Genomic DNA, 23,366 nt, shown 5'->3' with positions numbered 1-23,366 from the left:
GCCGGCCAGGGGAGGCCTCTCTGAGGAGGTGGCATCGGAGCCAGACTTTGAGGGAGAATGTGGGGACCTGTGAAAAGTGCTTAGAGCAGTGAGCATAGCACGCGCCAAGGTCCTGGGGTGAGCACAGGCTGAACACATCAGAAGATCCACAAGAGGCTAGGGAGGCTGCATCTCAGGGAGTGGCAGGGGGAGAAGTGGGGGACCTGGACCAGCGCCAGAGCTGCAGGGCCTTGTGGGCCCTGGAGAGGGGTCTGGGCTTTATACCTGGGCAACGGGAAGACAGTGCAGGATTTAAGCAGGAAGTAACTCGATCCTGTTTGCTTTGAAAAAGGTTCACTCTGTGACCTCTGTAATACACCCTCCCAGAAGCAGTTTCCTTTCCCTGAGAGCATTTTTCTCAGGTGCAGGTGGCATTATAGACCCAGTGGTGTGAGAATAATATCTTTGTCCCCACTGGTCTGGGACCTGTGTGAGACCGTGTCCCCCTTGCTCACAGGAAACTCTCAGTAAACACAGTTAAACAAAGAACCCTGTGAGTGAGTGTCCTGTGGTCCCTCTCGGCACCACCCCATGTCTGCCCAAACAGGAGTTTCTGCTGCTGGCAGCCGTGTACAGAATGGTGTTGCCATCCATTTCTTGCCAAAGAATATTTCCAGAACCTGCTTGGACCTGGGTTTCAGCCACCCCCGGCACACACCTCAACCCGGTGTCCAGAAGCAGTGTCCTCACTGAGGAAAGAAAATGGCAACTTTGCTGTTCTACAGTTGAGGGAATTTTTTAAAAGGGCAAAGGCCTTTTCTATCCTAAAGGATTCTTTGTACCAACGTTGGCCTCAACAACACTCCTGCTTGGCGGCACAGCGGCCGTCCTCTTGCTCTGATGCTGTGGGATGTGTCCCCAGGCATCGGCAGGCCCCAGGCAGACAAGGTGGGTGTTGTAAAGGAAGGGGCCGTGACAGGAGCTGCAGTTTTCTGGGCAGGACAGAAAATGTTCTGTCAGGAGAAACAGCAAAACAGATGGGGACCTGCTGCAGACAGAGCCGTTTAGTTAGGCTGAAGCACGAACACTTGGCTTTCATTGAAGAAAGCCAGTGTATAGCAGGCCACACATGGTGAGAGGTTAAGTGGTTCTCTTGAGTTAGGAAGAGAAGCCTGAAAAACTCCACTCAGATTTCAACAAACCAGCGCTAGCACACTTTGGACCTGAAAACAAAAGCCCTAAGAAATCGAGAGAAAGAGAAAAAGTTGGACTGTGGGGCTTCTGTGTGCTTTTAGATACTTCCCTGAAGGCTGCTGGCATAATCATGCCACCTTCACGTTCCACATTTCAGTTCCTTGAACAAAGTTCACTCCCACCCCAGGGCCTTTGCACCTGCTGTGCCCTCTGCCTGGAATCCTTCCCCTGCCCCTCTTCACATAGTTGGCTCTTCTTCATTCAGTTCTCTGCTCAAATGTCACCTTCCCAGAGAAGCCCCACCCTCCCTCACTCTCCAGCAAACCACTCTATTTTCCTTCTTGAACGTTGTCTGAAATTATTCTGTTGGTTTATTTGTGGACTTGCTTTTGTGTCTGTCTCCCCCCGCTGGAATGCAGCTCTACAACAGCAGGGACCTCTCTCATGCTCTCCAGTACCCAGAACCATCCTGACACATAGAAGACACTCAGTAAACATTCACCGCATAAGTAAATCAATAAAGCTGTTGACTGCGGCTGCTGGCTACTTGCCAGAGGGTTTCACACCTGCAGCCATTGAGATGCTTTTGGCTGAAAGTACTAGAAAGCACCAACCTGAGCCGTTTAACAATGAAGACATTTATTATTTCCACAAACGGGGGAAGTCCTGAGACGGAGCAGCTTTGGGGTTCTCAGTTTCCGTGGTCAAGGATGGACATCATTGAGCACCCACGTTCTTTCCATCTTCCTGCCCCAGCATCTGCTGCAAGGCAAGTTGGCAGCCATCAACCCGGAAGTCCCCCAGCACACCACCCCCATGTCTTATTGGCCAAAATTTGGTCATGTGTCCACTTCTCAGCCAATCATAGTGAGGGAATGGTGTCAACCTCAAACTTAGCTGACCTTTAGAATCCTGGGGGGCTTCAAAGTCAGAGCTCATGCCCCGTTCTCGGAGATTTTCGGGGTCCGGGGTCCAGCACTGGGGTTGGTGTTTTTAACTCCCTGTGTGACCCCCACGTGCAACGGGGGCTCAGAGCCATTCATCTCGGGCTGTGGTTCTCCGTTCTGAGAGATGGGAACAAGATAGAAATGCAAATTCTTGGTCCTTACCCCAGACCTGCTGAGTCAGACACTCTAGGGCGAGGCCCAGTATCTGGGTCTTCACAAGCCGTCCAGGGGATCAGAACTCCTGGGGACTGCGAGAAGGGAGGAGAAGAATCTTCCAGAAGAACAAATGCTTTGAGTGCAGCCTGTGGTTGGGAGGGAGGGACTCCCACGCTGACGCGTCCCCCAGCTCCTCTACCAGGAGACAGGCCCATGGTCTCCCATTCCATCCTTTCCTCTGAGGCTGCTGAGATCTGCAGCAGCTTCAGATGTCCCCGGGCTCTGTGACCTTGATTTTGATTTTGGCTCTCAAGTGTGGCCTGAATTGAAGTTAGTGCAATCAGCTGGGGGCTCCATGGGCAAAGGGCATCTTCTCTTCCAGTTCCTCTCTCCCCAGACCTGCCCCGCAGGGAAGGGAGACAGGTTCTCAGGCGGGAAGGAGTTTATTTCAACAAGGTGTTTACCGGTCCTAAGATACTGGAATCAAGTTCCTGAAACTCTACCCGAAGGAACTCATTCAGAGAGCAACAAGACACCAGCGTCAGCCCAGGCTTTGTTATTGATGTAAAAGCATTTGAGTCGTTTTTCCTCTTCGTTCTGTTTTCTCTCCCTCCTACCCCCAGCTAACCATTAAGATTTCGCTTGTCTTGATATTTCTCAAATCCTTTTATTTCTCTCCATCTGTAGTGGGTAGAATTGTGTCCCCCAAAAAAGATATGTTCAAGTCTTAACCCCCAGGACCTGTGAGTGTGACCTTATTTGGAAATAGGGTCTTTGCAGGTGTGATCAAGTGAAGAATTGTGTCCCCCAAAAAATGTATGTTCAAGTCTTAACCCCCAGGACCTGTGAGTGTGACCTTATTTGGAAATAGGGTCTTGCGGGTGTGATCAAGTGAAGATGAGGTCGTCCGGGATTGGGGTGGCCCTAAATCCAATGACTGGTGTACTTATAAGAGGAGGGGACACAGGGGAGGCTGGAGTGATGGGTCTACAAGCCAAGGAACGCCGGCAGCCACCAGAACTGGAAAAAGCAAGGAAGGTTCCTCCGGTAGAGGCTTTGGAGAGCATGCGACACCTTGGTTTCCAACTTCTGGCCCCCAGAGCTCTGAGAAACACATTTCTGTTGTTTGAAGCTGCCCAGGTTGTTGTACTTTGTTACGGCAGCACTCGCAAATGAATGCACCATTTCCACTGCCTTGGTTAGATCAGTGGTTCTCACACCTGAGGCACTTCAGAATCACCTGGTGGGATGGTGGTAGGGGGGACCCAAAGAGCTGCCCCCCGCAACCAGGGGGCCTGATTCAGTAGGTCTGGATGGGCTTATAATTTTGCATTTCTAGCAAGTTCCCGGGAGACACTGACACTGCTATTTTGGAGACCACACTTTGAGAATCTCTGAAACACCATCATCCTGCCTGGACGACAGACCCATCCCCCAACTGGCCTAAACTGTCTTCTCCATCCCCCACCCGCAGGCAGACAGAGCTTCTTAAAACTCACCGTGGAGGGCTTCCCTGGTGGCGCAGTGGTTGAGAGGCCGCCTGCCGAGGCAGGGGACATGGGTCCGTGCCCCGGTCCGGGAGGATTCCACATGCCGCGGAGCGGCTGGGCCCGTGAGCCATGGCCGCTGAGCCTGCGCGTCCGGAGCCTGTGCTCCGCAACGGGAGAGGCCACAGCAGTGAGAGGCCCGCGTACCGCAAAAATAAAATAAAATAACAGGGGGACTTCCCTGGCGGTTCAGTGGTTAGGACTCTGCACTTCCACTGCAGGGGGCACAGGTTCAATCCCTGGTGGGAGAACTAAGATCCCACATGATGTGCGGTGTGGCCAAAAATATTTTTTTTCGTTAAAAAAAATAAACAATTAACTTTTCTTCCCCTGCCCCCCTTTTGGCCCCATCGCATGGTATGCAAGGTCTTAGTTCCCCGGCCAGGGATTGAACCCAGGCCCCCTGCAGTAGAAGGGCAGAGTCTTCCCTGGACCGCCAGGGAAGTCCCTTAACTTCCTCTTTAAAAAAACTATTTTATTGAGTCACACACCATAAAGTTAAGCCTTTGAAGGCATAGGATTCCATGGGTTTTAGTACGTTCATAATGTTGCACAACTCTCACCACCATCTAATTCCAGAACATTTTTATCTCCCCCAAAAGAAACCCCATACCCTTTAGAAAGTCACTCCCTGCTCCCCCTCCCCCAGCCCCCGACAACCACTCATCTGCTTTCTGTTTCTGTGGGTTTGCTTATTCGCACAGTTCATATAGATGGAATCCAATCAACTGTTAAAAAGAACGTAAGCAGGACTTGAATGGACCAAATGATGAGGTTGGGGTGCGAACCACGGATTACAGTTCATTCAATTCTGTGCTCTGACAGCCAACGGGAAAAGCCAGAATCTGGGTCATTGTGGCGATGTTCAGGTACTAAATTAACCCCTACTGGAGCAGCCCCACTTCTGGCGTCTTGTTACGCAACGTAACAAAGGTCTCTATTGTTCTAGTCGCTTTTGATTGGATTTTTCCTTACTTACCACCCAGAGCCCTCAAAGTGATATGACCCAGAAACCCACACCCCTACGGCTGCAGTTCCCTCCAGCCACGAGCGTTTGCACATGCTGTTCCCGCCGCCTGGAAAGATTCTCCGACCAGCTGCGGCTTCCCCGTCCTTTTGACTTCAGCCTCTGTTTAAAAGTTACCAGAGAGCTTCCCTGGTGGCGCAGTGGTTGAGAGTCCGCCTGCCGATGCAGGGGATGCGGGTTCGTGCCCCGGTCCGGGAAGATCACACATGCCGCGGAGTGGCTGGGCCCGTGAGCCATGGCTGCTGAGCCTGCACGTGTGGAGCCTGTGCTCCGCAATGGAAGAGGCCACAACAGTGAGAGGCCCGCATATCGCAAAAAAAAAAAAAAAAAAAATTACCAGAAGTCTTATTTTAGGGGCTTGCTGGAGGCCCTGTCTACATCTTGCTGGGTGGGCCCATCAGTATTCACGCAGGACACGTGCATTGTAGAGGAGGGGATTCTGCCCCAGAGGAGGAAGGAGGAGAAAGATCCTGGCAGGGCAACCACCAGTGCCACCTGCATTTCCATGGGATTGAACACCCAGCCCTGAGCCCGCTGGATCCAAAGTATGCACCTTTTTCATTTTGAAAAGCTTTTCCAAGCCAGTCTCCAAAAAGAGTATCACCATTTATACTCCCAGTGACAGTAGACACAAGAACCTTTTCTGTATCCTCAGCAGTTGGGTATTATCAAACTCTTCATTTTCGCACACTGGAGAGGTGAAAAATGACTAATTGCTTGGCTCTGCACTTCTTTTCATTATAAATGAGGCCGAACATTTTTTCGTATAGTTATCAGCCATTTGTGAACTTCACGTTGACCTCCTGTGATCGTTTCTTCTACTGTCTTGTTTGTTAGCACTCGCTCTTTGTATATGAAGGACACCAATTCTTTGCCTAACATCAGAGTTACAAATATATTTTCCAAGTCAGCTTTGCGTTCAATATTTTGCAAAAGATGAAATTTTATTTTCTCGTGATCAGATTTACTTTTTCTATGAATTCTTAGTTTTGTGTTATATTCAGAAAAGTCTCCCAAACCAAGCATTTTTTAAAAATCTGCATTCTCTTCCAGTGATTTGTAGGTGTTTCTATTTTTATATCTCTGCTCCATTTGGAATTAATTTGTTTTCAGCTATGGAGTAAGAAAGGAATCCAGTTATGCCAATCCAATGTATTACAAGTCCTTTCTCCACTGAATGAAGTCACCATCTTTAACAAGCCAGTTTCTTTATATACTTTCATCTCTCTCTGGATTTTTCTCTTTCGACAATGCTCAATCCAGCCATTCCTTCTCTAGGGCCAACTGTATCTAATACTCCACCTTTATAATTCATTATAATATTTGGTAAAGCTAATCTCCCTTCTCTAGTCTCCATTTCCAGAATTTTCCTGACAATTCTCACGTATTCATTTTTTTCTGTGTACTTCAGCACCATTTTCTCAAAGTCCTCCATAATTTCCTGTTGGTTATTTAACTGGGATTGCACTGATTTCTGGCTATATTTAGGGAACTCTGACATCATTCCAAAATGGATTCTTCTTCTCTAAGAACAAAGATCATCTCGCCACTCATCCAAGCTTCCTTTTATATTTGATAGCAGAATTTTAACACCTTTTATATTTATATCCTCCACATTTCTTGAGAAGTTTGCTGCTAAATATTACATCATTATGGTTGCTATTGTAAATTGGATCTTTTCTTCCATGATAAGTAAAGTTGTGTTTTTATAGTCAAGTCCAAAGATTGATTCAGCAGGTATGGATTGAAACTCCAAGAATTCTGCACTGTTGATCCACACTCCAGCCCATCATGACACTCACTGGAGTCTGAGAACCTTCTTCATTCAACACTACGAATCTCAGATTGGAGAATAATCTTAGGCCAAGAGAGCAAATTTGTTTCTTCCTGTGCCGCGTTTCACATCCTTTGCAATTTTTGAAAAGTAAGAACTGAAATTAGAGTTTTGCCCAGCACAGAACTGACAAGAGGAAATGTTTTTTGTTTTTTTGCGGTAGGCGGGCCTCTCACTGTTATGGCCTCTCCCGTTGCGGACCACAGGCTCCGGACGCGCAGGCTCAGCGGCCATGGCTCAGGGGCCCAGCCGCTCCGCGGCATGTGGGATCTTCCCGGACCGGGGCACGAACCCGCGTCCCCTGCATCGGCAGGCGGACTCTCAAACACTGTGCCACCAGGGAAGCCCGACAAAAGGAAATGTGTTCTTATTTAAGTGAAACAAAACACAAACTCTTAGATTCCCGTGAATGAGCAACTCAGACTCTGCTCAGAGCGAAAGGCAAGACCAAGCCTCCATAAACTGAGTGAAAGGAGGCTCCAGGAGCACGTGGGAAAGTGCTCTTCTCCAGCATGTGGCCCGTGTTCATCCAGGATGTAGGGTCTTTGCAAATCACCCACTCCAACTGTCCTATGTTACAAATGAGGGTTATGAGGTCCTGAGAGACCTGTTCCAGAGGATCCAAGGTCCACCTCATAGTTCATTTTGCATAAATACAAACTGTGCACAACTTCTATGGAAAATTTACATCACAAAGCCTCAAAGAAAACCTCTGGAAAGCTGCACAAGAAACCAGTGACAGAGGTTATCTCTGTGGAAGGCAGTCAGAGCAGAGGGAGACATTTCCTCCCCCCCCAGAACACTTTCATGCTTGTGGTAGCTTTAAAACATGCCTGTGAATTCTTTGACATTTATCCATGAAAAGGTGGAGCCCGTTATGCACCAAAGGACACAGTCAACAGAGCGAAAAGGCAACCTACAGAAGGGCAGAAAATATTTGCAAATCATATATCTACTAAGGGGTTAATCCAGAATATATAAAGAGCTCTTACAACTCCACAACCCCCAAATCAAATAACCCAATTTAAAAATGGACAAAGAACTTGAATAGAAATTTCTACAAAGATGTTATACAAATAGCCAACCAGCATATGAAAAGATTCTCAACATCACTGATCATCAGAGAAATGCAAATCGAAACCACAGTGAGATATCACCTTACACACATTAGGATGGCTACTATCAAAGCAAAATGAACAAACAAACAAAACAGAAAATAACAAGTGTTGGGAAGGATGTGAAGAAATTGGAACCTTTGGGCACTGTTGGTGGCAATGTAAAATGGTTTAGCCATTATGGAAAACAGTATGGCAATTCCTCAAAAAATTAAAATAGAATTACCATATGATTTACCAATTCCATCTCTGAGTATACACCTAAAAGAATTCAGAGCAGGATCTCAAAGAGATATTTGCACATCCATGCAAATAGCAGCATTATTTATGACGGCCAAGAGGTCGAAGCAACCCAAGAGTCCACTGATGGATGGCTAAACAACAGGTAGTATACACATACAATGGAATATTATTCAGCCTTAAAAATTAGGAAGGAAATCCGGTCACATGGTACAACATGGATGAACCTTGACGAGATTATGCTAAGTGAAATAAGCCAGTCGCAAAAAAGACAGATACTGTATGATTTCACTTATATGAGGTACCCAGAGTAGTCAAACCCATAGAGACAGAAAGTAGCGTTCTGGTTGCCAGAGGCTGGGTGGAGTGGGGGGGGAGGTTGTTATTCAGTGACTTGTAGCTTTGCAAGATGCAGAAGTTCTGGGCATCTGTTGCACAATGATGTGCACACAGTTAACACTACTGAACTGCATGCTTAAAAATGGTTAAGATGGTACATTATATGGTATGTGTTTTTTAACCACATTGCGGGGGGCGGGGAAAGAAAGCAAAAACCGGAACAAAAAGGCAGAAACTAATTCTCTTCCCCTTGAATGTTTAGGCAGTTGTCTCGCTGCTCTGCCATACACACACCACACCCAGAGAGTCAGAGCTGGCTCACTGGCAGGCCGTCCCCATCCAAGCCCGAGGGCAGAGGGAAAGTGAGTGAAGGACAACCAGGTTCCTTTTTAATAACATGACCTTGAAGTTGTACCTTCTAGCTGTACTTGCTTCTCATGCATAGAAGGTGGCAGAAGTGATGCAGTGTTCACCTGGCTCTCAAGGGCTGCTGGCTCTTGGAACCCAGCCGCCATGCTGGGAGGAACCCCTAACCACATGAACTTGCTCTGCGTAGAGTTCTGGCAAGAGCCCCCACTGAGGTCCCAGCCAAAACCAGCTCCCGATGCCAAACGAGTGAGGGAGGAAGCCTCCCCGACTCCTCCAGCCATTTCTGACCCCAAGCACAGGAGAGATCCCTGCAGCGACCACCTTGCTGAGCCCACTCACCCCAGAACCATGGGAGATCATCGTAATAGATCATAGTGGTTTTCCACCACTAAGTTCGGAATGGTTTATGAAGCAGCAATAGATAATCAAAGCAATGCTGTTGAATTTTTTTAAATCGTGTATATGTATTAGGTATTTTTTTAATTTTAAAAAGACATGGGGGGGCTTCCCTGATGGCGCAGTGATTGAGAGTCTGCCTGCCGATGCAGGGGACATGGGTTCGTGCCCCGGTCCAGGAAGATCCCACATGCCACGGAGCAGCTGGGCCCGTGAGCCATGGCCGCTGAGCCTGCGCGTCCGGAGCCTGTGCTCCGCAATGAGAGAGGCCACAACGGTGAGAGGCCCGCGTATCCCAAAAAAAAAAAAAGACATGGGACTTCCCTGGTGGCACAGTGGTTAAGAATCTGCCCGTGCTCTGCAACAAGACGCGTAACAGGAAACTCCCCGGCGGTCCAGTGGTTAACACTCTGTGCTCAATGCAGGAGACACGGGTTCGAGCTCTGGTCTGGAAAGATACCACATGCTGCGGAGCAACTAAGCCCGTGCGCCACAACTACTGAGCCCGTGCGCCTAGAGCCCGTGCTCTGCAACAAGAGAAGACGCCGCAATGAGAAGCCCATGCACTGCAACGAAGAGCAGCCCCCACTCGCGGCTCACGCAACTAGAGAAAGCCCGCGCACAGCAGTGAAGACCCAACGCAGCCAAATAAATAAATAAGTAAATAAATAAATTTATAATTTTAAAAAGATAAAGCCTTATTGCTGCTTTTACAGTCTAAAGATTTACATAAAAGCTAAAAAGGTTCTACATCATAGTTTTTTTTGCCCATGTATCCTAAAGAACTACTTTCAGAATTTTTTCCTGATTGTGGAATATTTTAAACATTCATGAAAGGATAGGGAATAACATATTCAGCATCCAGCTCTATTGAACCTTAATATTATGACATATTTGGTGCGCTTGTTTTTTAAAAATACTTTTTAAACATTTTAAATTGTGATTTTAAAAAGACACATAAGAGGGCTTCTCTCGTGGCTCAGTGGTTAAGAATCCGCCTGCCAATGCCAGGGACACAGCTTCGAGCCCTGGTCTGGGAAGATCCCACATGCCGCGGAGCAACTAAGCCCGTGCGCCACAACTACTGAGCCTGTGCTCTAGAGTCCGCGAGCCACAACTACTGAGTCCGCGTGCCACAACTACTGAAGCCCACGCACCTAGAGCCCATGCTCCGCAACAAGAGAAACCCGTGCACAGCAATGAAGAGTAGCCCCCGCTCACCACAACTAGAGAAAGCACGCGCACAGCAGTGAAGACCCAATGCAGCCAAAAATAAATACATTTTTTAAAAATAAATAAATAAATAAAAAGACACGTAACAGGGAACTCCCTGGCGGTCCAGTGGTTAGGACTCTGTGTGTCCACTGCAGGGGGCATGGGTTCAATCCCTAATAGAAGAAGTTCCCAAATGGGAGCCTCTATGACTATTTTCTGTTTCTCCACCTATTTCCTAAACACTTTTCCATGTGTGCACTGTTTTTCTTTAATCATTTTAACCATCTTGCAAGTGTACAGTTCAGTGGCATTAAGTACATTCACATTGTTGTGCCACCATCCATCTCCAGAACTTTTCCATCTTCCCCAGCTGAAACTCTGTCCCACTTAAACAATTCCTCATCTCCCTCCTCCAGCCCCTGGCAGCAACCCCCATTCTACTTTCTGTCCCCATGAATTTGACATCTCCAGGGACCTCATATAACTGAAATCCCACGTTATCTGCCCTTTTGTGACTGGCTGATCGCATTTAGCACAATGTCCTCAAGATCAACCATGTTGCAGCCTGTGTCAGAATTCCCTTCCTTTTCAGGCTTCCCTGGTGGCGCAGTGGTTAGGAGTCGGCCTGCCGATGCAGGGGACGCGGGTTCGTGCCCCGGTCCGGGAAGATCCCACGTGCTGCAGAGCGGCTGGGCCCGTGAGCCATGGCCGCTGAGCCTGCGCGTCCGGAGCCTGTGCTCCGCAACGAGAGAGGTCACAACAGTGAGAGGCCCGCGTACCAAAAAAAAAACAAAAACAAAAGAATTCCCTTCCTCTTCATGGCTGGATAATATCCTAATGTATAGATACACCACCTTTTGTTTATCCATTCATCCGTTGATAGACGTTTGTATTCTTCCCACATTTTTGGCTATGGAATAGTGCTTCTCCGAACATGGGTGGACCAAAATTATCTTTAAATGTTATATAGTTTAAAAGTCAACAGTCCTGTGTATCTGCCACTGCAGATTTGCATTCCGAGAGCAAAAAGTCAATTACTCATGAGGAAAAGGACTAAGTGACAGCCCCTTACCTGTGCAGTTAAATGAACAATCTGTACCTGATGATGGAGTCTCTTATGAGAAACATCATATTTTTTTTTAAGTGACAGCCGGGCCCTTTTATAATTTGTCGTAGCTTTGGGCGTTCCATATCCAATTCTACCCTTCCTTCTGAATCCACCATAGCTAATAATTAGCAGCACACAGTTCAACACCAGTGACGGGTGAGGCAATCAATATAAACGGTAGACGCTGCCCTGAAGGGCAAAGTCCCCAACTAAGATACAGAGAACTTGGAGAAGTGTTCGTCATATTGAAAGTGCTTTTGCCAGTGAAATAATGAATAAGGTTAGGGGAAACTTAAAATAATTTTCAAATTAAAACTATTGTAAGATACCATTATTCACCTAGCGGACAAGCAAAGATCAAAGTTTGAAAAGCCCCAGTGCTGGCCAGGGTGTGGGGAAACAGGGGCTGTTGATTATTGTTGGCAGAGTGTAAATTTGTGTAACCTCTTTGGAGGGGGACTTGGCAAAGTCTGTCTAAATTTAAAAAGCATGTGCCCTTTGACCCACAAGTTCCCTTGAGAAGCGTATCTATCAGATATACATGCGCACACGGGCAAAGATCTATGTGTAAGGATAGCCATATAGGGAATTCCCTGGCAGCCCAGTGGTTGAGACTCTGAGGTCTCACTGCCGAGGGCCTGGGTTCAATCCCTGGTCGGGGAGCAAAGATCCCACAAACCGCGCAGTGAGGACAAAACAAAACAAAACCTTATTTAAAAAAAGAATAGTCTTGGACTTCCGTGGTGGCGCAGTGGTTGAGAGTCCGCCTGCCGATGCAGGGGACACAGGTTCGTGCCCCGGTCCGGGAAGATCCCACGTGCCGCGGAGCGGCTGGTCCCGTGAGCCATGGCCGCTGAGCCTGCGCGTCCGGAGTCTGTGCTCCGCAACGGGAGGGGCCACAACAGTGAGAGGCCCGCGTACCAAAAAATAAATAATTAATTTTAAAAAATTAAAAAAAAATTAAAAAAGAATAGTCTTATTATCTTGTTCCACTGATTATAGTAGAAAAATATTGGAAGCAACGTGAATAGCCAACAGCAGAAGGATGCTTAACTAAGTGATGGTCCACCTACACCAGCCCCACCCAATGGAACTTTCTGCCATGATGGAAACATGTCCACTAGTCACATGTTTCTACTAAACTTTTTTTTTTTTAATTTTGGCCTCGCCACACAGCTTGCCAGATCTTAGTTCCCCGACCAGGGATTGAACCCAGGCCACAGCAATGAAAGGGCCGAATCCTAACCGCCAGACCACCGGGGAATTCCCCCATTACTAGACTCTTAACATGTGGCCAGTGCAATGGGTGAACACATTTTATTTAATTTTAATTAACTTAAATGTAAATAGCCATGTGTGGTTAGCTTCCTGGAATCGAGCTATGAACTTCTAACAACTTGGCCTTGTCTTTCTTTTATCCACGCCAATGAATCATCCCTGAGACTTCCCTGAAGCCGTTCATCCTGCCGCTCCTAAACGTGAGACACGACAGACCATTCTTGAGGCCCTGGGCTTGCTGTGATGGCTCTACCACCCAGCCCAGCAAGAAGATAAAAGGCTTCTTCTTGGAATCAGAGCCTGAATCAGACGCTTTGGGTTCCAAGCACCGAGAGCTGCGGTCAGAGCAATAAAACAGAAAAAACCCCAATCTTCGTGGTGCTTCCACGGGGACCTGAGAGCATAGTGGTAAAGACCGTGGAGCAGGGTAATCCCACTCTTGGATATATAACCGGAAAAAACAAAAACACTAATTCAAAAAGATACATGCACCCCAGTGTTCCTAGCAGCCTTGTTTCCAACGGCCAAGATATGGAAGCAACCTGAGTGTCCATCGACAGATGAATGGATAAAGAAGATGTGGTACATATATATACAATGGAATATTACTCAGCCATAAAAAAAGAACAAAATGTTGCCATTTGCAGCAACATGGATGGACTTGGAAGTCATTACGCTAAGTGAAATAAGTCAGATAGAAAAAGGCAAATACTGTATGATATCACTTAAATGTGGAATCTAAAAAATACAACAAACTAGTGAATATCATAAAAAAGAAGCCCACTCACAGATACAGAGAACAAACTAGTGGTTACCAGTAGGGAGGGGAGGGATGGGGCAATTTAGGAGTGAGGGAGTGGGAGGTACAAACTATTGGGTGTAAGGTAGGCTCAAGGATGTACTGTACAATGCAGGGAATAGAGCCAACACTTTGTAATAACTGTAAATGGGAAGTAACCTTTAAAATTGTATTAAAAAATTAAAAATACAAAAAAATAAATAAAAATCTATGCAAATATATATTCTATAACATTAAAAAAAAAAAAAGAGTGTGGAACTGGGGCCAGACTGCCTGGTGCCCTCCCTGTACCTCAGCTTCTACATCAATAAAATCTGGACGTTCACCGTGCCTTGGTCTCAGAGTCGTTAAGAAGTTTCGGACTGGGACTTCCCTGGCGGTCCAGTGGTTAAGACACTGAGCTTCCAGTGCAAGGGGCACAGGTTCGATCCCTGGTCGGGAACTAAGATCCCACAGGCCAGACAGAGCAGCCCAAAAAAATTAAAAAAATAAAAGGACAACGAAGAATTTTCGGATTGGAGTGCCATGCATGATGAGGACTGAGTTATCAGTATGCTAACAGGTAGGGGAACTAACAGTAGACAAATATCCAACCAGTCAGAAAATTCCAGATACTGAGAAGCGCTATGAAGGACCTAGGAGTGGATCATGGGATGAGACTAGTTGAAAGCCAGTGGACTAGTTTAAAATGGTGGTCATGGAAAGGAGGTTGGAGTTGAGACCTGAGAGAGGAGGTGGGTCCTCTGATGGGAAGATCCAGGGGAGGGCATTCCAGGCAGAGCTGAGTGCAAAGGCCCTGAAGCAGGAAAAGCCTCGGGCTGTTTCTAAGCCATAAAGAAAACTGTGCAGCTAAGGGAGAATGAATAGGGGCAGAAGAGCAGCAATGAGGCCGAGAGATAGGACTGCTGGTCTTTGGGGATTTTTACGCAGGGGAGGGCTTCTTGTTTTCAATAACTAACTGGGATGGCAAACCAGCAAGCAGGAAGACCTGGACACGAGGGCCGGCGGTCCATGTGCTGACACACTGTCACCTTCTGGGGGTCCCCTGGGCCTCATCCCCCTCCCCATGCCCTTCACATCCTCCTGATGGTTGTATTTGCCCAAAGAGTGAGTCCAAAATGAGGAACGAGGAACATAGGCTCAAGCCATCAACTTTCTGGAACTCTGCACATCCCACACTATTTGGAGGAGGGTGGGTCATCCAGGGCCCAAGTGGGAGCAGAGACCAGTTCGGGGGTTAAGATGAAAGAAATGGGTGCCTCGGATCAGGGTGTTGGCCTGGAGAAAGAGCCACAAGAGTCTGGCTATGTTTTAGAGGCTGAGTGGATGGGATTTGCTGATGAATTGGACTGGATGGATGAAAGAGAGGTTGAGACTTTGGCTGGAACAGGAAGACACAGAGGAGATATTAGCTGAGACAGAAAGACGAAGGGACAGACAGGTGGAGTGCAAATTGGGAGACAATAAATGTGTTCTATTATATATATTTTTCAAAACGGCACACACATATGAGGAAACAATCAGACAAATCCAGAACGGGAGACATTAGTTAAATCGGCTGGCCTGGTTCTTCAGTCAGTGTCCTAGGAAATACAAAAGACATAGGGTTGTTCTAGATTAAGAGAAAGAGAGGGTGTGGGGAATTCCCTGGCCGTCTAGTGGTTAGGACTCTGCCTCTCACTGCTGAGGTCCTGGGTTCAATCCCTGGTCAGGGAACTAAGATCCCACAAGCCACGCTGAACAGCCAAAGAAAAAGAGAGACAGAGGAGAGGTGTTGTGTGAAGAGAGAGAAGGTTAGCTCTCCCCTGGACTAGGATAGAAGAGGCCCTCAGGCCTGACAACACAGATATGGTTAAAGTACAGCCACCTACCCACGGTTTCTCAAAGTTGTGTGCCTGAGGTACACTGGTGGGGAATTCAGTGCCACATCTGCCGTGACCCCTGAGATCTGCCCCGTAGGTCTGTCTCCAAAAAAGGTTGGTGATGACATTACCAAGGCAACCAGTGACTGGAAGCGTCTGAGGATGACAGTGAAACTGACCATTCAGAACCAACAGGCTCAGACTGAGGTGGTATGTTTTGCCTCTGCACTGATCATCAAAGTCCTCAAGGAACGGCCAAGAGACGGAAAGCAGCAGAAAAACATTAAGCACAGTGGGAGTATCACTTTGATGGGACTGTCAACATTGCTCGACAGATGCAGCACCAGTCTTTGGTGAGAGAATTCTCTTGGAACCATCAAGAGACCCTGAGCACTGCCCAGTCTGTGCTGATGGCCACCACCATCACGACATGAAAGATGACATCAACAGTGGTGCCAGGCAATGCCCAGTTAGTTAAAAACTAGAAAGGGAAGTGTTTCAATAAAGGAGCACATAAATAAAGAATCATTTCACAACCAAACCAAAAAAAAGAGAGAGAGAGAAACATAAAGGAGATATAATAACCAATGCAAAGCATGAATCTTTACTGGATCCTGGATCAAAAAATAAATCAGCTATACTGACATTCTTGGGATGATTTATTCCAAAAACGTTCAAAATTCTCTTTTGGCAGGGAAACATTTGAAAAAAAAATGTCTAATCTGTTTTCAATTTTCTTTTTAAATGAAAGAAAAGAACAGGGCCATTTTAAGACCCACGTAGGCTCTAGACATTTTTACTTTGGATGCCACAGGCAAATATAAAGCATTTCATATTCTATTTTGCATTAAAAAGTACCCCCATTAAATACAAGCCCCTATGTCAGCACTGAAGTCTGTGCCAGTTTATGTGTTACCTTCTGAAGATTCTAAAATATTTAAATTCAATCTTGTAATTTTCATATATTGGATACAATGTGTTTTTTACAGTCTCGAGCATTTGGCCGGGGGCCTTTGAAACCTCTCGTGAAGCCCATCAGGTTGGACTATGCCAGGGGAATGACCAACAGGGAGGGGGCAGGGAGTTGTGACCCAGCATCTGTGTGGGCCAGTGTGGAGGAGTCAGCATTTCCTTTAAAGCCCATATGACTGGTCTGTTCTGCATTGTGTGTGACCGCCTCTAGGAAGTCCACTTACCAGTTTCCCTTCCCTGGTATTTTTGGGGGTTTCTGAGGAATGCTTACACTTTCCACAAATCTGTGCTGATAGCCCCTTGCTGCTCAGCCAGCCTCCTGCCTCAGGAAATTCTGCCAGTGACCTCTTGCCATCCTATACACGCCTTCTCTGGGCTGCAATATAACCTCTCTGTGCTGTCCCAGGAACCCAGCTCTTTCCTTACTGCAGCCAAGGCTATAGACTTGTTTTTATTAAAGTCAGACATAGGGGAAAGGTGGTATTTTAGAAAGAGGGAGCAGCTGGAGTGAAACAAGGACGTAGAAAATGTCAGGGAGCATATGGGGAAAAAGAAAGTGGTCAGCAGATAAGAGAATCAGGGAGAAGGGCATTGTGAGGGGTTAGATCTGATGAGATACTGTAAGAAACAGAGAATCTACGTTGAATAATAGCTACGTTAGATGCTATGGAGGAGTCATTCCAGCTGGAATGGAAAAGGAGATGGCTTGGGGCTTCCCTGGTGTTACAGCGGTTAAGAATCCACCTGCCAATGCAATTGAACCAGGGATGAGTTCCATCCCTGGTCCGGGAAGATCCCACATGGCGCGGAGCAACTAAGCCCGTGCGTCACAACTACTGAAGCCCGTGCGCCTACAGCCTGTGCTCCACAACAAGAGAAGCCACGCAATGAGAAGCCTGCGCACCTCAATGAAGAGTAGCCCTGCTCTCAGCAACGAGAGAAAAACCTGCATGCAGCAACGAAGTCCCAACGCAGCCAAAAAATAATTTTTTTAAAAAATGGAGATGGCTTCAGGACCGGCAGAAACAGGATAAAGTAAAAGGCATTTGGGAGGACAGTAAATTAACTTTTACCAATGAGTAAACAACCCACTGTGAGAAAGAAGTAAAAGCACAAATTGCCTAGTCAGCCACACCGCTTGGGGGCGCTGCAGGCTTCATGACTAAACCAAAGTCTGTTCCAGTAGCTCCCTCTTCCGGCAGAGATATCACTGCACACTAAGGCTGACATCCTTGAGTCAACAAGCGCTTGCCAATCTCTAAAGAGCATACCTCTCTGAGGACCGTATTTATAATAATTTGACGAGGACTTCGTTGTGCTTTCAGACGAAACATAGAAAGGAACACTAAACAAATGAGCCACGCATTTTTCTTCTGGTTTATTCAAGATTCACACAATCACATCTATGTAAATGAATCCTTACGTAGTATTAACTCACGTGTGAAACCAAACTTTGGGGTGCTTTAAGATCATTCAACGAAACTGAGCAAGTCGAGCATCTCTGTTCTTCAGCCTCAGAATCCCTTGATGATAGAAACGCTTCTCGTTCATCACTATATCACTATTTTTCCTGTCATGCTTGTATTTGTTGGGTGAAGGGTCCTGTAAATGTTCACTAGGGATTGTGTTGCTCTCGGGGTCTTTATTCTTGAGAACATTACATGAAAGGTATTTTTCCTTTATAATGAAAGGATATTAGAACTCTGTCAAAACTATAAAAGACATAAAGTGAAAAAGCATGGTGCAGGACAGACGGCAAGCCAGTATGCTACCTTTTGCATAAAGGGAAATTAATAATTAGTAGTCGCTTGTACATGCATAGAGAAACTCTGAAAGCACATACTAGGGGAGGTGGAGAACCAAGTGGCTGGGAGACAAAATTGAAAACTTTTCATTATATACTGTTTTAAACTTTTTATATGTCTGAAACACATGAACGTATTATCTACTCAAAAAGATAAAAGTAGGAAAATACGAGACAGGAACAAATACAGTAATCATTATTTATAAAAATGTTTTAAGGCTGATTTTTAAAATTATCCCCAAGAGCCTTATTAAATAGAAATCTTGTATTTTTATGCTATCCTTTCAAAATATTAGTATATGACAGATATGTGTATAAGGATGTACTTTACAGCAGGATTGTAACAGCAAAAACCTAGAATCAAATGTTGGTGGACAAGTTAAATTAAGTCACAGATCATCTATACAATGAAGTACTAGCTGGAGTATTAAAAATGATGGAGATCCTGATATGCTGGCATGGAAAGATGTCCATAATTACCTAGTTTAAAAAAAAAAAAAAGCTGAGAAACACTATGCTGTGAATGGTCCTATTTGTATTTATGTATACATCTCTATGTATTTACTACACAGGAGGAAAGCCCAAAGGAATACCAAACTTTAAAATTAGTTATCACTAGGAAGGAATATGGTTAGTTAACTACTTAGGAACTTAGGTGGGCTACCTTTGACTTTATAAAACAATGTATACATTGTAATTAGATACAGTAAAAGGCAAATATACTCATTTTCCTGGGAGTAAGCTTATGTGTAACTTTCACTTCCTTTATCATGATTTTAATGTTTGTACTATCTTATGCATATTTTAATATTTAATATATTTACATATAGTTTGTACCATCACTGATTTTACTGGTTTTAATTGTTTTTCAAATCTTTTCTAGTGTTTACACCTGTAGTTAGCAATTTCTTTCATTAAACTTGACAGGAAGGAGCCAAGTGTTCCTCAGCAAGTTCTCCATTGAGCATCCCCACCCCTAGGACACCCACACAGCTTTATGCTCTAATGCCAAGATCCTTCTAACTGCGTGTCGCACACATGGTTCCCCCCATGAGCTGACCCAGCCCCACATTCTGAAACATCACTAGCCACTGACCGCCTCACACTCGAAGACAAAGCATTCATCACTAACACCGCCCTAGGAAGCTTGCAAAGCCTGTCCTGCACGGCGGTCATTTTCAAGATGCTATTGACGTTTTACCCCTATGCTATGACCACTTATTTTTAATGAGCAATAAAATTACACAAAAACTACTCACAGCGACTGGACGTGGTTACAGGTGCTGGTGGAGTTCCAGGGATTTCTGTAATGTTGCTTCTCGACCTGTATGTTCATTTGCATGGGTGAATCACGGAAATCCAGTGAACTATACATGCTCTGGTGTCAATGAAGTGAAAACTCACAATAAGAAACAGATTTGCCTAAGACAGACTTTTCAAATGGCATTTCCCAGTTGTGATGCCCTAAAGCGAGGACTTATGCCTGTTGACTTCAGGTATTTTAGGACTGGCAGTAATACAGAATTTCCTCTGCATCAGAAGTTACACATGCATACCCTAAAAGTGGGAGAGAGGAAGGGAGAAGCTAGCGGGAGTGATGCTCTTTGGAGAACAATCCCTTATTTCGAGTCCTTCAAATAAGCCTCTGACTTCTGGGGTACCTACCAACCAGTGCCAGCTCCTTATATTAAATCAGCTTCCCTGCAACTTTCACCTTTGGCTCTAGTTATGACATACAAAGATACTTACCAGTAGCATCTGATTGGTAAGTCACTACTATAAAAGACCAAGAGCCAATGTCTTCACCCACCCATTTAGCTATATACAAATCTTTCACCTATTCACAGAAAATTAAGGAATCTTGACAACTTTATCTTAGCAAAAATTATGACAATAGTTTTACTTCTCTAGCTACTAACTCCTAAACTTTCTAGCATAACGCCTAATGAGACTTTAGTAAAAATTAAACTGCCCCATCCTAGAGAACAAACTTACGGACACCAAGAGGGCAAAGTGGCAGGGGGTGGTGGTGTGATGAATTGGGAAATTGGGATTGACATATGTACACTAATATGTATACAATAGATAGTAAGACCCTGCTGTATAAAATTCAAAAACACATTGCCACATCCTTTTTAAAAAACATCTGGTCAAATGACTTTCTATGTAGCTCAATGGGAATTTAAACAGAGCTATGTACTAACACTGATTTTTCTGTAGGTTCCCTTCCACCACCCCGGCCCTCTAATAGCTCCTCCCTGCTGGTATTCCAGAAACTCTCCCACTCTCAGGGACCACACCCAAACTCAGTATTTTTAAAGTCAGTAGTTTACAAGTAAACCTACATCTAAGCGTCCACATGGAAAATTCTAACTTCAACCTCCAACTTGTCTGGGTTTTATTTATACTCACCCACTACAGTTCTATGTTAAGGCCACCTTTTACTGACACTGCTTACCTCTAGGTTACCACAGAATCATCTGGTAGACCAAAACTTTGATCCCTCACACCCCACCCCTAATTAAAAAGAATCTTCTGCAAACACTTATTAAAAAGAAATAAATTACACTATTTGAGAATGCCAACAATTTTATTGAAAGAAAAGTGCAATGAAACTTGTCGAAAGCTTAAAAGGGAGAACTTAGACACCTCCCCTCAAGCGCAGGACCAGGTGCAGAGTGGATTCTTTCTGGATGTTGTAGTCAGACAGGGTGCGCCCATCTTCCAGCTGTTTCCCAGCAAAGATCAACCTCTGCTGGTCTGGGGGGATGCCCTCCTTGTCCTGGATCTTCGCCTTGACGTTCTCGATGGTGTCACTGGGCTCCACCTCCAGGGTGATGGTCTTGCCAGTCAAGGTCTTCACGAAGATCTGCATACCACCCCTAAGACGGAGGACCAGGTGCAGGGTCGACTCTTTCTGGATGTTGTAATCAGAAAGAGTGCGGCCATCTTCCAGCTGTTTGCCTGCAAAGATGAGCCTCTGCTGGTCTGGGGGGATGCCTTCCTTATCCTGGATCTTGGCCTTCACGTTCTCGATGGTGTCACTGGGCTCCACCTCCAGGGTGATGGTCTTGCCGGTCAGGGTCTTCACGAAGATCTGCATACCACCCCTCAGACGGAGGACCAGGTGCAGGGTCGACTCTTTCTGGATGTTGTAATCAGAGAGAGTGCGGCCATCTTCCAGCTGTTTGCCTGCAAAGATCAGCCTCTGCTGGTCTGGGGGGATGCCTTCTTTATCCTGGATCTTGGCCTTCACGTTCTCGATGGTGTCACTGGGCTCCACCTCCAGGGTGATGGTCTTGCCGGTCAGGGTCTTCACGAAGATCTGCATGCCACCCCTAAGACGGAGGACCAGGTGCAGGGTCGACTCTTTCTGGATGTTGTAATCAGAAAGAGTGCGGCCATCTTCCAGCTGTTTGCCTGCAAAGATGAGCCTCTGCTGGTCTGGGGGGATGCCTTCCTTATCCTGGATCTTGGCCTTCACGTTCTCGATGGTGTCACTGGGCTCCACCTCCAGGGTGATGGTCTTGCCGGTCAGGGTCTTCACGAAGATCTGCATCCCACCTCTGAGGCGAAGGACCAGGTGCAGAGTGGACTCTTTCTGGATGTTGTAGTCAGACAGGGTGCGCCCATCTTCCAGCTGTTTCCCGGCAAAGATCAGCCTCTGCTGGTCTGGTGGGATGCCCTCTTTTTCTTGGATCTTCCCCTTGACGTTCTCGATGGTGTCACTGGGCTCCACCTCCAGGGTGATGGTCTTACCAGTCAAGGTCTTCACGAAGATCTGCATTGTCTGTTGCAACAAAAAAATTAACACAAAAAATAACCCCAACGTTTAACAGGTAATTCAGAGGTCAACACATACCTAATGCTACGAAATTATACATCACTATATACTAACCAAATGACTAACCTGCCCAAAAACTCAAAAGCTTGACAAATAAGGTCAAAACCAACGTTTCACGCACTTAAGGAAGAAAAGCAGTCAATTCGCGGGCCTCACTTACCCTCCCCCCTCACTGGCTGGCTGTCCCCTGCCAACACGGCAGCGACCACCCCAGGCCCAAACCCTGTGCCCCGAGACCAGAAAAACTCTCCCTCCGCACAGACCAGCAGGCGGCCCCACCCTCGATTATGAGCCCACGGAAGGGATGACGTCTCGGAACCGCGGTGGCGAGCGGGTCCCCTCCCCCACCGCGGGGGCAGGACGGCTCCGTGGCGTCGGCCGTTACTGTCCCCTTACCGGGACGGGAAACCGAGCTCTCGCTCGAGTCAAACCGTGACCTCATGTTCGCTTCCCTCACACGCCGCCCAACCCCGTTCCCCAAAAGGCTGGGCCCCGCCGCCACGGAGGCCTCACGGGCCTCCCGCGTTTCCTTTTCAGCCGCAGTCCCCTCCCCCGCCCCCCATCTTCTCTCTCCCACCTCACAGCCCGCTTCGGAGTCCGGCTTCCCTCCCCGAGAGACGGGGAACGGACGCCATTTTGCCGCGTTCCTCCCTCTCAGGGCTGCCCTGCTGCTAGCCGGCCCCGGGTGACTAAAGGCCTCGGCTGCTCCCTCTGGCGCAGCGGGCAAGTCGACACCCCGCGCCCCCCGCGGCCGCGAGACCCCCGGGCCCCCTCCTTACCAAATGGTGGTGTCGGCAGCGAACGCAGAAAAGCCGCAACTCCACTCCCAAACTTCACGAAGCTGCTTGCGCACGGCTCCCGCCGGCGCTGCCTTATATAGATACAGGTAGCGCCGCTCCGCTAGATCCTTCCGCAGAAACGCCGAGAAGGGACTACTTTTCGCAGCCCTCCTGCCCTCTGAAGAGAAACCCCAGACTCAACTAATTCCACTCATTAAATGCTCTCCTGTGAAGACTGCAGCTTTGGGGCCGAATCTGGCGCGGAGCGGGCCGCCGTCCCGAGAGGCCTGGCGGAGGGATCAGCGCGCTCGTGGAGCGCTGCGTCCGCGGACTTGCCCGGGGCTGGAATTGGGGGGAGGGAGAGTGGGGAGCGGGCGGCCTGAAAACCCGGCGTGGAGTCGCCCAGACGTCCGGAGCGGGCCGTCTCCACCGCCCGGCCTCGATGCCCCCTCCCCCCGGCCCGGACGGGACCCGCCGTGCGCGAGGCCCGCCCTAGGCGTACAGGGCTCCGGCCGAGCGCCTCACACCGAGTCGGGGTCCCGCTCCCCCAGCGCACACCCCG

At 47.2% G+C, this 23,366-nt stretch overlaps 1 protein-coding gene and 1 pseudogene across 2 annotated transcripts; one reads left to right on the top strand and one right to left on the bottom strand.

Moving 5' to 3' along the window:
- Nucleotides 1-14,095: 14,095 nt before the first annotated feature.
- On the top strand, nucleotides 14,096-15,883 carry LOC309830983 (large ribosomal subunit protein uL11-like; annotated as a pseudogene). Its single transcript has 2 exons — nucleotides 14,096-14,105; nucleotides 15,431-15,883. The product of its transcript is annotated as a large ribosomal subunit protein uL11-like (transcript).
- A 4,869-nt stretch (nucleotides 15,884-20,752) lies between these two features.
- On the bottom strand, nucleotides 20,753-22,962 carry UBC (ubiquitin C). Its single transcript, XM_082667411.1, has 2 exons — nucleotides 22,805-22,962; nucleotides 20,753-21,971 (listed from the first exon to the last, which is right to left on the bottom strand). The coding sequence occupies exon 2, from the start codon at nucleotides 21,966-21,968 to the stop codon at nucleotides 20,823-20,825; it is 1,146 nt and encodes a 381-aa protein (XP_082523537.1). The 5' UTR covers nucleotides 21,969-21,971; nucleotides 22,805-22,962; the 3' UTR covers nucleotides 20,753-20,822.
- Between the last annotated feature and the right edge of the window lie 404 nt (nucleotides 22,963-23,366).

This window comes from Grampus griseus (assembly GCF_964374135.1).
Source record: "Grampus griseus genome assembly, chromosome: 12".
Lineage (NCBI taxonomy): Eukaryota > Metazoa > Chordata > Mammalia > Artiodactyla > Delphinidae > Grampus > Grampus griseus.
Note: the sequence above shows the minus strand (reverse complement) of the source record. Positions and strands in the feature narration are given on the sequence as shown.